At 48.3% G+C, this 14,992-nt stretch overlaps 1 protein-coding gene across 1 annotated transcript; it reads left to right on the forward strand.

Moving 5' to 3' along the window:
* Positions 1 to 8,949: 8,949 nt before the first annotated feature.
* Positions 8,950 to 14,648, forward strand: hinfp (histone H4 transcription factor). The gene is made up of 9 exons (XM_033637259.2): positions 8,950 to 9,439; positions 9,618 to 9,844; positions 11,179 to 11,290; positions 11,391 to 11,543; positions 11,651 to 11,728; positions 13,136 to 13,256; positions 13,359 to 13,497; positions 13,593 to 13,717; positions 13,814 to 14,648. Exons 1-9 carry the CDS (start codon positions 9,280 to 9,282, stop codon positions 14,130 to 14,132), a joined length of 1,434 nt encoding a protein of 477 aa, XP_033493150.1. The 5' UTR covers positions 8,950 to 9,279; the 3' UTR covers positions 14,133 to 14,648.
* Positions 14,649 to 14,992: the final 344 nt, after the last annotated feature.

Here is a 14,992-nt window from a genome sequence, read left to right on the forward strand (position 1 = left end):
CTGCATAAACTGTTGTGTATGGAAAATGGTTAAGGCAGTAATTTTAATATATATTTTGGAGTTGTTTTTTTTTTAGAATGATAAAAACAAGGCTAGATGAACTCATTCAAAAGCACATGCCCCATGCGTAGTCAGTCCTTATAACTTGGTGCAGGTGATGGCAGGAAGCATCATATTGATACTGATATGGATTGATCAGGTTTGCAGCAAACCTGATGAAGCCATGGGCAAAACATTTTTTGTAACATTTCAAATGACGACAAAATTAAAAGTAGCAATTCAGCCCTCTTGTATGCGGTGCATTTACTTATTTACTATTAAAAAAACTGCTTTTTTACAACAGGCGACCACGCACTGCTGTCTGCAATAATCATTAATCATAAATAAACATGACAAATTGCCATTATTATTACTACTGGTTATAGTGCAACACTGTGTGTGTGGATTGTTCAAGTGGTGTTGAGATACCCCGACAGAAGACGTCTCACAGGTGTATTCAACTAATGTTTAAGGAGAACTATAACCATTTTTAAAATTCATACATGTTATTCCTGTGGTCTAAGACAGTCCAAAAAGATTAGTAAAAACAGCTCTCTTCCAAATCCAAAAACTAAAACTCAAATTTGTGATGTCACAGGATATAAAGTCTGACGCTGCTCCATAGACAATGAATTGGGAACGGTGTTATAGATGAGACTGAGGGCACCTGGAGAAATGTTCTGAGTATATGGGTACATTTTCTGTTTCACAAGAGAGAACACGACATTAGAATAAAGCTCATCTGTGTATGAATAAAGAAAAACATTAGGTGGGTCAACAAACTCAGTCTCCCATTCATTGTCTATGGAGCAGCTCCAGACTTAATACCCTATGACACCACAAGTTTGAGGCTCATTTATACTCCCTTTATGACAAAAATACATACATCTGTTTCAAATGTTACTGCTCTCATACTTCTTTGTGTCCTTTATGATGGCATAGATACAGCCAGTACATGACACTAGAGGGCAGAACGAAAGTTACAATGGTAACTACGGTTCTATGAGTCCTGGATGACCGCCAGAGGCGGTGCATAAGCACTGGATAACTCCGCCCGCGCTAGCGCATGTCGAGTACGAATATCAACAATGTCACCCGTGACCCCTGCGTGAACTCCGGGAGGCTATATCTTCCGGTGTCAGCAGGTGATCTGTTCCTAAAATCTGCTCGCGAGCGTGCGAGGATTCAGAGTGACCAGACACTCTGGCGGTCATCCAGGACTCATAGAACCGTAGTTACCATTGTAACTTTCGTTCTATTTCGTCCCTACTGACCGCCAGAGGCGGTGCATAAGCACTGGATGACACATACCAACAACGTCACGAAGAATCCCCCAGACCTACCTCACTGATCAGAAGTCCTGTGGCGGATGACCACGCCCAACGGGTGGGGAGCAGCAACATTGAGGCGATAAAAGCGATGGAACGTGGAAGGCGACGCCCAAGAAGCCGCAGCACAGATGTCTTCCAGTGAAACACCCCTCAGAGCAGCCCAGGACGTGGAGACCCCCCGCGTCGAATGGCACCTGACCCCGGCTGGCAACGGACGGCCAGTGACCCTGTAAGCATAGGAGATGGTATCCACAATCCAATGTGACAGGCACTGTTTAGAGAGGGCACAACCTCTGTTATGACCCCCATAGCACACAAACAATTGGTCTGTTCGTCGCACAGGCGCAGTGGCATTGAGGTAAGCAGCCAGGGTCCGTACAGGACACAAGAACTGTGCTCCACAGTCGGCCGACGGGGGGTCGAACCGAGCCAGATGAATCGGCTGGTTGAGATGGTTGCGTGGCAGCACCTTTGGCAGGAACGCAACATTCGGCCAGAGAGTCACCCACGAACCATCCGGCCCCCAACGCAGGCAGGACTCACTGACGGAGAGAGCATGCAGCTCCCCAACCGGCTTTGCTGATGTGACAGCAAGGAGGAAGGCTGTCTTCATTGACAACCGCTTAAGATCAGCCTGGGCTAAAGGCTCAAAGGGCGAGGAAGACAGGACATCCAGCACCAGGGAGAGATCCCATGCCGGAACCCTGGGGGCCACCGGAGGCCGCAGCCTCAGCACCCCCCTGAGAAAAGAAGACACCAACCGCTGGCACCCCACGGTGGCATTCTCAACCAAAACATGTCGCGATGAAATTGCCGCCACATACACCCTCAAGGTGGAAGGAGTGCGACCGTCCTCCAAGAGAGACTGGAGAAACTCCAGAATGGTGGCCACCATACAAGAGGCGGGATCCTCCCCCCTGCCTGCACACCAGGCAGAGAACCTCCTCCACTTGCACTCATACTGGAGGCGGGTGGATGGTGCACAAGCATGCGAAATGGTGCACCTGGCCGACTCAGTGCAAGCAGTCAGGAGCGGGTCGGGCCCTGCAGTGGCCAGACCCAAAGCTGGAGACGGCAGGGGTCGGGGTGCCAAATCCGACCCCCCAGCTGTGACAGGAGATCTGTCCTCTGTGGGAGGCGCCATGGTGAGCCGCAGCAAAGCCTCCGCAGCAGTGGAAACCAAATCCTCCCTGGCCAGAACAGGGCCACCAGGAAGAGGCGGTGGCCCTGTTGAAGGACCCGCTGCAGCGTCGGGAGGATCAGAGGCAATGGCAGAAAGGCATACAGGAGCCCGTCGGGCCACTCGTGCCCCAGGGCATCCCGTCCCAGAGGACCGTCCCCATCTGTCCAGGAGAACCAGAGGGGACAATGAGTTGACTCCCTCGAGGCAAAAAGATCCACCTCTGCCCTGCCAAAAATGCCCCAGATCATCCCCACGACCTCCGGATGAAGCCTCCATTCCCCCGGAGGAGGCTTGTGTCGGGAAAGGAAGTCCGCCACCCGATTCTGGTCACCAGACAGCCACACAGCCCGCAGGCTGGACAGACGGGGAGCAGCCCATGTAAACAGGCACCGGGACACACTTAACAGTCGCACCGACTTGGTGCCCCCCCTGATGGTTGATCTGGGAGACAACAGCCTTGTTGTCTGACTGGATCAGCACATGTTTCCCCTGCAGGTGTGGTAGAAAGTACCTGAGAGCCAGATGGACGGCCCGCAGCTCCAGCACATTGATGTGGTATGCGCGGCCCCGGACAGACAACTGTCCCTGAGCCGGCCTGCCACGCCAGACCGCACCCCATCCCGAGCGGGATGCATCCGATGTGATGGTCTCCTGAAAGGATGGGATAGCACCCAGGGGCGCACCCCCCAGCAGGACCGCCCGGTCCCTCCAAGGCGCCAGGGCGCAAATGCATGCCTGCGACACAGTGATCAGTCTGCGCCTGTGGAGCTTGGGGTCCAGGCGAAAACCGTTCAGCCACATTTGGAGGGGGCGCAATGACAACAGGCCAGAAGGAATGGCCATCGACGCGGCCGTCAGCTTGCCCAGTAACTGAAGATACATGACGAACGGCAGCCGCTTGCCCCTCCTGAAGAGAAGAAGGAGTCGGAGGATGTCGTCCACACGACGCTCTGACAGGTAGGCCCTCATGACCACAGAGTCCAGGACCAGACCTAGGTAGGCAGCCCGCTGGGTGGGGACCAAACAGCTCTTCTCCACGTTGACCGTGAGGCCCAGCCGGGCCACGTGTGTCAGAAGGCGGGCCGTATCCTGGACCACCTGGGCCCGGGAAGGTGCGCACACCAGCCAATCGTCCAGGTATGGCAGCACCTTCATGCCCCCAGCCTGTAATGGCGCCAGAGCTGCTGCCACGCACCGGGTAAAGACCCTGGGAGACAGGGAGAGCCCAAAGGGGAGCACCCTGAACTGATAGTGGCGGCCCTGAAAGGCAAATCGCAGGAAGGGCTGATGATGAGCCGCAATGGGTACATGAAAGTACGCGTCCTTCAGGTCGATGGACGTGAACCACTCGCCTTGCCGGATCACGTGCATCACGTCCGCTGAGGTCAACATATGGAACGGTAAAAACTTTAAGTACCTGTTTAGGCCGCGTAGATCCAAGATGGGACGGAGTCCGCCGTCCTTCTTGCCGACAAGGAAGTAGGTCGAGTAGAGTCCCCCGGGTTGAAGGAGGGGGTCCACTGGTGTGATGGCACCCTTGTCCAGGAGGGTGGACAGCTCCTGGGCTAAGGCTTGGGCCTTGGCCAAGTCGTTGATGACTGTCATGGTGACCCAGCCAAAGGCTGGGGGCCGGCGTCGGAACTGCAATTCGTAACCCCGGGTCAGGGTGGCAACCACCCAGGGGTCTGGCGAGCAGGCAGCCCAGTGACTGAGCTACTGCTGGGAAAAGCAGCCGACGACCGGCCCCGTGGCCCTAGCGCCGTGGCCCCCGGCCCCTGGAGGAGCCGGAAGTGCGGCGGTTGGGCTTGGGGTCCTGAGGCTTCCGAGGTGAGCGGCGCAGAGTGGAGCGAAAGTCACCCGCTGACTTCCTCTCGTCCCGCCACCGCCATTGGCCACCCCGGGGAGATTGTCGTGGAGGACACTGAGGGGCAGATGGAAAACTCCTCGAGCTGCCCCTGGAAACAGGTGCTCTCTTATGGAGGCTCGCAAGCCGCCACCTGGTGTCGTCGGCCTCAGCGGTGCGGTCCAGTGCATCCAGAGCAGCAGAGCCAAACAGCTCCCCAGGTTCTGCTGGCGCCCGGCGAAGGACCCTACGAGTCGCCTCCGTCAGAGGTGACTGTGCCAACCAGACATGACGGCGAGTGTGGACAAGCGTCGACATCAGCCGTCCCAGCTCCCTCGTCTGGTAGGCAAAAGCCTGCAGTGATGCATCACACATGTCGCGGACGGAGTCGTCCACCTGTGCATCCTGCAGGGAGGCTGAGAGGGCAAGGAGTAAGTGGGAGAGGGTGTTCCCCAAGCGGCCGACACGTGCTGCTGTGTTGTAGGCCTTGCAGGTGTAATCGTCCGTAACCTCACACTGTGCAGAAGGGCACTTAGGGTTGGACTTCATCGCCTCATCCGGAGCCACAATCAAGGCCGCGATTGGAGGCTCAACCGCCGGCATGTGGAGAAGCCCCACCGACTCGGCATCCACCATGGCAGCCAAGGCCCGATCATCCGACCCCGGCCTGGTGAGGGCTGAAGTGTCCCTCCAACAGGAGTGCAGCTCCTTCAAGAAGTCCGGAGAATGCGGCACTGTAACCCTCGCCGGGGGAGGGTTGCGCCTATGGAACGCACTGGGAGCCTGCCCCCGGCTCGGGGCATCGAGCTGTAGACGTGCCAGGGCTGCTCGGATGATCGCCCCCATGGAGGAGTCATCAGACCCCCGCCGAGAACGGGGCAGAGGAACGGGAGGAGCCTGCCGCCGTCAGAGGGGCCGGACTACCCTGTGAGTCCCGAAACTGACTCGACGAAGCTGCGATGGAAAGCACATCGTCCAGTGGCAGTGGTGACTCCTGGGCCGGCACAACAGCAGGAGGTGCCACCCCACCAGCAGGCTGGAGATTCATGAGGAGCGCCCTCATGTGCTCCATGTCAGCAGCCAAGCGGTCGACCTTGGAGGAAAACCGGTCCGTCGCCACCGTCTTCCTCCTTTTCGCGGGAGCACCGTTCCCGCTCCGTGTGGCAGTCCTCTTCTGCGCAGGAGCCCCACAGAAGTCCGCCCTCTCAGACTGGAAGGAAGGGAGACAGGCCGGAGGACCCAGTTGGGCCAGTCGGGCCAACCTCACTGACCGAGGCATGATACTGCAGTTCATGCAGGCCTCGTCAGTGAGGGCCTCCTGCAGATGGTCCACGCCAAGACAGGCCACACAGTGGTCATGGCCGTCTTCAGGCTCAAGGGGGGTCATGCAGTTGCCACAGGCGTGCTCCATCCGCAACCAGGTGGAGAAGCCAGCGAGGAGCCCAGAAAAGTATGACACTGCTGGGAGCGGAAATGTCAACACAACTGAACAAAACCACCAGACCAAGTTGGGAGAGGGGGTGGGCACGCAACCGTCACCAACAAGGTTATCAGCCTTCTTCCTTTTCCGTCTTTTTGTTGTTGTTTTTTTTTTTTTAAATATATGTATATATATATATATATATATATATATATATATATATATATATATATATATATATATATATATATATATATATATATATGTATATGTATATGTATGTATGTAAGTCTGACAAACACAACTGAGCTGGGAGAGGGTAGCGGAAGCACCACCGTCACCAATCACAGTTGAATCCTTCACTTTGAATCCCAAACTGCAAAAAAAACAGAACACACTTATCAGAATTCAACTTCCACTGACCTGCTCACGCAGCCTTCAGCAGCTGCAGGCAATGCTGGAAGCGGGTGGCGGGGACGCCGCCATACCAGCAAAGCCACAATACTAGAGCAGGGACAACGACATACATGCAATTGTGCAACACGCTGGCCACAGCCCCTGGGAGGACGAGCGTCAGCCCGTTACTCCCACCACAGAGGCACGAGGCTGCCCAGGGCCAGCAACACATGAAACCAACAGCAAACACTTACGTACACCTCGACGCGTGATCGCAAGAAGAATGAAGGAACAGATCACCTGCTGACACCGGAAGATATAGCCTCCCAGAGTTCACGCAGGGGTCACGGGTGACATTGTTGATATTCGTACTCGACATGCGCTAGCGTGGGCGGAGTTATCCAGTGCTTATGCACCGCCTCTGGTGGTCAGTAGGGACAAAATAGAATCAAAAGTTTCACACAACAACAAACAAGGCGACATAGATTTTATTTATTACTAGATACCACATGCCAAGATGCGCCTGTTCATTCCAATGGAGTTGCTCACCTGGTGCATACACCAAAACAGTTTTCTAGCTTCTTGGTTAACTTCCACGGCATGCAGCCTACTGAATATGCACAGCAGTGTTTCTCCCACTGGCTCTGCCCTTGAGGTCCTCTTCGCCTCATAGACTTTACATTGTGATGATGTCCCGGATTTTTAAATCGTCTTTCTCGGCTTGAGGAAAGTTTTACAAATATAAGACCACCATGGCTCAAAAATACAGAATAGAAAGATTCATAATTGACTTTGTTCGCAGTTCAAGGTGTCCTGTCACCAGTTATACAGACGTGCCTTTTACAATGGTGGTTTATGAAGAAAATACTTTCTGGGCCACAGGAGAATTTTTTACTGTACTACTACTACTACTACTACTACTACTCCCACTAGTATTAAGTGAGCGGCCACTGGGAAACATTTGCTGTAAGGCTTAGTTGTTTTCCGGGGGGTCGTAATATTGTACCTTTAAACCAGAACAGCATTGTAGACGGCAGTGGCCTGTGCAGCCATTTAATACGTGAGCCCTTACTTCTCTGGTTTCTGGCTTTGAGGGGCTAGCTCATGTTCACAAAAATTGATTAAACTTCCCTTGGCCATGGAAATAACATGTTGCAATTCCTAAATTCGGCAGCGCTCCCCTTTAATGTCTTTATGACATTACATTTGATAGGTATTTCACATGAATTTTGAGTTAGGTGTCATAGTGTTCTGTATGTCTGTACTTGCTCATTTAAAATAATAAAGGCCACCTCCTCACCCAATGTAAACTCTATGGCTATGGCCTTGAAAGTCATAATCTTTAAGTTAAACTACAAATGACAAATACATGTAGAGGTTAAAATATAACATTTTCTAAATGTAGTGAGGTGAAAATATAAAGTAGCGTGAAATAAACGACAAGTACAAGTACTTTAAATTGCACCTAAGTAAAGTATGTAGGTAAAGTTTTGGAATAGGGGTCAACAGATAATCGCTTTTTCCATTTATTGTGTAGTGCTTTGTCAGTGTGAATTTTTTTAATTCTGTGTCAACTATGATTTTTACAGCAGACATACAGTATAGGCCAAAAGTTTGGACACACCTTCTCATTCAATGCATTTTCTTTATTTTCATGACTATTTACATTGTAGATTCTCACTGAAGGCATCAAAACTATGAATGAACACATGCGGAGTTATGTACTTAACAAAAAAAGGTGAAATAACTGAAAACATGTTTTATATTCTAGTTTCTTCAAAATAGCCACCCTTTGCTCTGATTACTGCTTTGCACACTCTTGGCATTCTCTCGATGAGCTTCAAGAGGTAGTCACCTGAAATGGTTTCCACTTCACAGGTGTGCCTTATCAGGGTTAATTAGTGGAATTTCTTGCTTTATCAATGGGGTTGGGACCATCAGTTGTGTTGTGCAGAAGTCAGGTTAATACACAGCCGACAGCCCTATTGGATTTATTCAAAACTGAAGGCACATTGAACCAGCATGGCTACCACAGCATCCTGCAGCGACATGCCATCCCATCCAGTTTGCGTTTAGTTGGACGATCATTTATTTTTCAACAGGACAATGACCCCAAACACACCTCCAGGCTGTGTAAGGGCTATTTGACCAAGAAGGAGAGTGATGGAGTGCTGCGGCAGATGACCTGGCCTCCACAGTCACCGGACCTGAACCCAATCCAGATGGTTTGGGGTGAGCTGGACCGCAGAGTGAAGGCAAAGGGGCCAACAAGTGCTAAACACCTCTGGGAACTCCTTCAAGACTGTTGGAAAACCATTTCAGGTGACTACCTCTTGAAGCTCATCGAGAGAATGCCAAGAGTGTGCAAAGCAGTAATCAGAGCAAAGGGTGGCTATTTTGAAGAAACTAGAATATAAAACATGTTTTCAGTTATTTCACCTTTTTTTGTTAAGTACATAACTCCACATGTGTTCATTCATAGTTTTGATGCCTTCAGTGAGAATCTACAATGTAAATAGTCATGAAAATAAAGAAAACGCATTGAATGAGAAGGCGTGTCCAAACTTTTGGCCTGTACTGTATATCGGTTGTAAATATCGGCTATCGGTATCTCTATCTGTTTCATAATAATCGGTATCGGCATCGGCTCTGAAAAAAAACAAAACATATCGGTCGATCCCTATTTTGGAGGCGGAACACATTACATCCGGAACCATTAAAGTACACTTGTGTGACCGGGGAGACATTTGCGCGGTACACAGCGCGCGGTCAGTGCAATTCTTGTGTTGACATTACGCCCGCGCTTTTAAACTGCAATTTACTGTGTTGAAGCTCCTATTTAAGTAAGAATTTGATGCTCTTTAATGCTGTGTCGTTTGTCAAAGTGTTCTGGGATGATGTTTGTAGAAGTGTAACGTCAGCAGAGCCGGTAAATGTCAGACACTCGCAGTTAGCCGGTGTTAGCTTGTAGCCGGTGGATGCCGGGTGATGCTCCAGCCTGACTAACAGTTACAGCCTCAGTCTGTGGGTAAAACACACTACATTTAACCTTTATTGGCTCAGAGACATGCCGCCTAACAAACGGATTCACAAGAAGACACTAAAATTGGACTGTGAATGGAGCTCGTGCCCGGAGTCGTTCAGTCGGATGGATAACTTCTGTAAGCATGCAGAGGGTCATCTCAGTGCTCTGAACATGGCGGAGGAGGACGAAGAGGAAACAGAAGGTGAGGAGTTTTCATTACCATAGTTCAATGTATCTGCCTGTGACACTTTACTGCCACTCCAATAGTTATTGCTTCGTTTTCCATCCAATATTCTGCAGTGCTACCAAAAAGTAGATAATAAACCAGCCCCCATTAAGGTGATGCCTTCTAATGCAAACTGTTTCCTTCTTGTGCAAAGGGGAGAGAAACTGTCTCTGGAAAGACTGTGGTTTCTGCTCTGTGGAGGGTGCTGAGGAGCTGCGAAGACATCTCTTCTTCCATTGTTACCATACTAAGCTGAAGCAGCTGGGTCAGCAGGTGCTTAATGCCCAGCCAGAAATTGGCACATGCTCCATTGGGTACCAGAACCGAAACATCATCCCTGAAATCCCAGACAATTTCATCTGTCTTTGGGAGGAGTGTGAGGTAAGTTTGGCAGAGACAGCTGCTGCTGCTGCAGTAAAGCAAGAATACTTAGATGAGTGGAGAGTGTTTAACCCCCTTACTCACATGCAGGTGCCAGCTGAATATGCAAGGTGTGGTAGTCAGTATGAAAAGCATTAATAAATAGGCTTAAAGGTCCATTGTGTAGGATTTAGGGGGATATATTGGCAGAAAGAATACAATGTAAGTACCAATATAATACGTTTTCTGAAGTGTGTAATCACCTAAAAAAATGAGCATGGTAAATGGACCTGCACTTGTATGGGGCCTTTCTAGTCTTCCAATCACTTAAAGAGCTTTTTACGCTATGAGTCACATTCACCCATTCACACATACATTCACACACTGGTGGCTGAGGCTACCATACAAGGTGCCACCTAACACACACACACACACACATTCATTGGGAGCAAATTGGGGCCCAGTATCTTGCTCAAGGATACTTTGACATGTGGACTAGAGCAGCTGGAGATTGAGTCTGATAAGTGGATGACCCGCTTTACCTTCTTGTGTTCTGCTTGTGTTGTGTTTCCATTACTTTAGAATAAGTCCTGTCCTGTCCTGGCCTGCCTAGGGAGCAGGTCCTCGTTTATGGAGATTGCCATGCTGGACCGCCATGTAGCCCTGAACAGACAAACCAAACACTGGCTCTTGATAGGGTCTTTCACATTTTCACTTCAGCCACCATAGTTAGCAGCCCCTCCATGACGAGCAGCATTGAAAAAACGCTGTTGTTTGTTTGTTTTTTGGTTTAAATCACTGGACCCCTTTGTTTTGGAGAGGAAGAGACATCTATGGATGATTAGGCTCCTAGTAAAAAAAAGACCTGAATGTCTGGATCTTAAGTTATCAGAGAAAAAAGGTGAGCACTCATTAGCGGGTGCTGGGCTAGCGACCTGTCTACGAGGGTCAATCTGCATCAGAGAAAAACTGATTTGTCACATAAAAATGCTTTATTCAGTGTTTTTACTGGTTTTACCCACCTGGGTTTTAACACCTTGGGTTGGTGAGGAAGAGACCTGCAGAGAATTTCAAGTCAGGAGAAGTTTCAGGTGGTTGCAATCTGCAATACTTAACACTAGATGGCACTAAATCCCCCAAGTATTGTACACTGCTCCTTTCATACAACAGTTTGTGAGATTTTGTGCAAATCATATAAGAAGCTAACCCTCGTAAGGTACACACAGTTGACATAATGGGAGGATTTCTGTCTTTCATTTTTTTCTTTTCTGTCTTTGAAATAAGAATTTAAACACTGAATTTAAAACAATCTTTAACTCTAAATATTTCTGACTGTGTGTTTCTTCTTTCTAAAGCAACCACCCTATGAAAACCCAGAGTGGTTCTATCGCCATGTGGAGATGCATAGCCAGTGCATAGATATACCAGCAGGAGACTGTGAATTCCCAATACGCTGTGGATGGAAAGGTGTGTAATTTAACACACCTTGAGCAACTTGAGCACACTTTCTGCCTTGTATTCAAAATGTAGGGTTGTTGAGTCCAAGTTCTGAGCCTGTCTTTCACAGATTGCGAAGCCACTGCTAAAGGGCGTCCTAAGCTTCGGGAGCATCTGCGCAGCCACACCCAGGAGAAGGTTGTGGCATGTCCAGGCTGTGGGGGGATGTACGCTAACAACACCAAGCTGTTTGACCACATCATAAGACAGAGCGCCATGGAAGGTAAAAACTTGTCAGAATTACGATAGGGAGCTAAGTAACAGTGTTTGCAACAGGTTCAGATTTGACCATCTTGTAATTCTTGCTTTGTGTGCTTATGTGCGCTGTAGGTCAGAGATTCCAGTGTTCTCACTGCTCCAAACGTTTTGCAACGGAAAGACTACTGAGAGACCACATGAGAACCCACGGTCAGTCATCCTGCTGTCGTTGTTACCAGTTGTTATTCCCATGTACTGGGAAGAAGGAGTTCAAAGACCATAGTGCTCTTTTTGCATGTGTGAAGCAAAGAATTTGAAATGGCACACAGTAACAACCATTTTCCAAATCCTGCCTTACATTTTCAGATTGATTCCTACTTGCATGAAGTGGTTTCAATTCCTGTACAAAATGAAACTTGAAAATAGATAGAAACATATGATATAGTAGTTATTTCACACAACATAGTCCTTATTTGTTTGTTTTTGGTTTTTATTTTCTATTTGTGTCCATCTACGGTCCAACCCTCACCTTAAAAACCTCCCTGAATGTGACTGAATGGAAGTGACGAGCTAAAAAGTGTGTCTTGCTGACAGACACACTTTCTCTGACTTAAATTCTTTCCGTAATAAAAGGGGAAATTGGGGAAATAATAATTTGTTGTTCAGATTTTTAACTAGATGGTGAATCAGGCAACAATGACTGTCTAAAACTTGGGAGTAATACACTTGAGAATAATCTCATATCTGTCTTGACTCCAGCGTTAAAGTCCACTGATGTTTTGATGTATCAGATCAGTCCGATTAGCTGCTGGGTTTCGCATGTCCAATTAATAACTGACATCCTACTGCGGGCACGTCGGCCGATACAAAAACTTCTAAGAAGGCTGCTCTTGTGTATCCTTGCTCATTGCTCCTCAGAGATCCTTCCTTATTCCCAGATCCTCGCTCCCTACAGAAGAAATAAAACCTTTGTAACGGCCTTCAAGATGCCGCACTGTAATGTGCGAGGATCAATGAGCGAGGAAATGTCAAATAAGAGACGTGGGATGCAGCCGCAAACTCCATCTAAAGTCTCTACAGCTGTAAAAGCTGACCACCAGCTGATCCAGCTGTGATCAGCTGCCGGCATCATCACAAACGGACGTGCTTCAGACTAAACGTCTCATTTCTCAGAAAACATATTCCCTCGTTTCCTCTCTTTTGCATGCTTTCCATACGTCTTTCAATGCACCCCCAGTGGGAGGGATGAAGATGTAAGTCAGAGAAACATGGTGGGAGGGTGGATTGATGGTTACCCACCCATAAACATTAGTAAGCCTCTGCTCTGTGGACCCCTCTATTCTATAAGCACATTGCTAAGAACTCCCTGTGATAGATGTCGGTGTTGCTATAGCAACAGTGTCAAATTTTAGAATAAATTATTTCACCAGGATTTCTTGGCCTGACACAAGCATAAGTAAAAATAGGCCTGTACCATGTCTATTTCTGACCATACTGACCATGTGATACGCTTTGGTGCCCGAGCGAATGAGGGAATCCTTTTGACAACAAACAGCTCTGCAGTATTATTAGATGATTTAATCTTATCGCTGGTTTGTCTTTCTCTTGTTGGTACAGTGAGCCACTACAAATGCCCGCTGTGTGACATGACTTGTCCGTCACCCTCCTCGCTGCGCAACCATGTGAAGTTCCGCCACAGTAACGAGAAGCCGTACAGCTGTGAATACTGCGAGTACAGGTTTCTATCCTCTGACCCTGCAGCAGTGCAAAACAAGATTAAACTGTTATAAACACACTTGAATTATTCGTAACACTCCTTCACATGATTTTGTATTTGCAGCTGTAAGAATCTGGTAGATTTGCGCAAACACCTGGATACACACAGCAGCGAGCCAGCGTTTCACTGCGACGTTCCTGGCTGTGGCTTCACCGCTCGAACTCTCATCACCATGAAGATTCACCACAAAAGAGAGCATGAGGTGAAGGGGTGAATCTTTCAAATGATTGTTTTTACGCTCATGTAGGGAGTTGTAATGTTACTAACGGTTCTCTAATGTTTCCTCTCCATCATCAGGGGAAGTTTGTAGCTCGCTACAAGTGCCACGTGTGTGATCAGTGCTTCACCCGTGGCAACAACCTAACTGTTCATCTGCACAAGAAGCACCAATTCAAATGGCCCTCTGGACACCCCAGGTTCAGGTAAACCTTCCACTGACAAATCAATCAACCCAGTAATGTTGAATTTGAGATGTGCGGGGCGTTGCAGCACTGATGGCCTCATCATCATTCTGTCAGGTACAAGGAGCACGAGGACGGCTTCTTGCGGCTGCAGCTGATTCGCTACGAGAGTGTGGAACTGACAGAGCAGCTAATGAGGGAAAGACAAAGCAGGCAAGCGGATGAGGATGAGGACAGTGGCCAGACTGAGGAAGAATCCCTGGGGGCAGCTCCCTCAGAGCTGCAGGTAGAACTAAGAGGGGTGCTGCTGGAGGAGCACAGGACTGAGGAGCCAACAGCCAGCGCCGAGGAGGGCGGTCAGGAAGAGGGCATGCTGTATGTTCTCGCTGGAGGTTTGTCACAAACAGGGGAGGACCAGGTCATGCAGCAACTCTAGGATACTCATCAGCAGCGAGGAATGTAGGTAGTTTGACTGCCATGTATACATCATATACAGAACAGGACATAATGTAGTCAGCTGTGTTGTTTCACAGATACATGACATATGTCTGAAAATGCAAAACTTCTGAGCCTTTAATCTGGAGGCACTTAATAATGATAAATCAAAACATCTAAATGAAGGGATGTGTACTCCATGATAACTCATCTTGATCACAAGCTTATGTTAGGTAATGCTAATAACTGTTTGCTAATGTTGAGCACGTGGACAAACTGTTTCCCAGTATTTAATTATTTACATTCCACTCATTATACCTCGTACTGTAACGCCTTTAGACAGATGGATACTAATGCTACACTGCCTAGTGGGTTATCATCCTCTTTTTAATGTGAAGGCTGTTTCAAATTCAGAGGCACATCAGCCACATATTTTTGAAGGTTAAGGGATTGAGTCACAAGAATGGTGTGTTTTTTATTTATTTGGATAAATAAACTTTAAAAATCATGTTTAAAATAACTTGTTTTGTCTTATTTGGGTGTAACGGTCAGGGTTCTCACTCTTCTTCATGAACACAATTTTACAAGGACCCCTAGTAAACTTCCACAGACACAAACAGAACTGTAGGAAAACGTAGTTTAAATGTTTATTATTATCATCCAAAAAAAAAAAACCTGTACAACCACAAATATCAGTCAGGCGCTGGCTTTCAAGCACAAGGGGCCTGAGGGGGATTCTACTATGAGTCTGCTCTTAATGCATTTGATTCTAAACTTAATTTTGGATGCAAGTCTGAAAAACAGTGCGGCAACTGAAGTATGTAGGTATATTCTTTTTACGCCTTTCAGCACCACCCATTA

The sequence above is a fragment of the Epinephelus lanceolatus genome, chromosome 11, assembly GCF_041903045.1.
Source record: "Epinephelus lanceolatus isolate andai-2023 chromosome 11, ASM4190304v1, whole genome shotgun sequence".
Lineage (NCBI taxonomy): Eukaryota > Metazoa > Chordata > Actinopteri > Perciformes > Serranidae > Epinephelus > Epinephelus lanceolatus.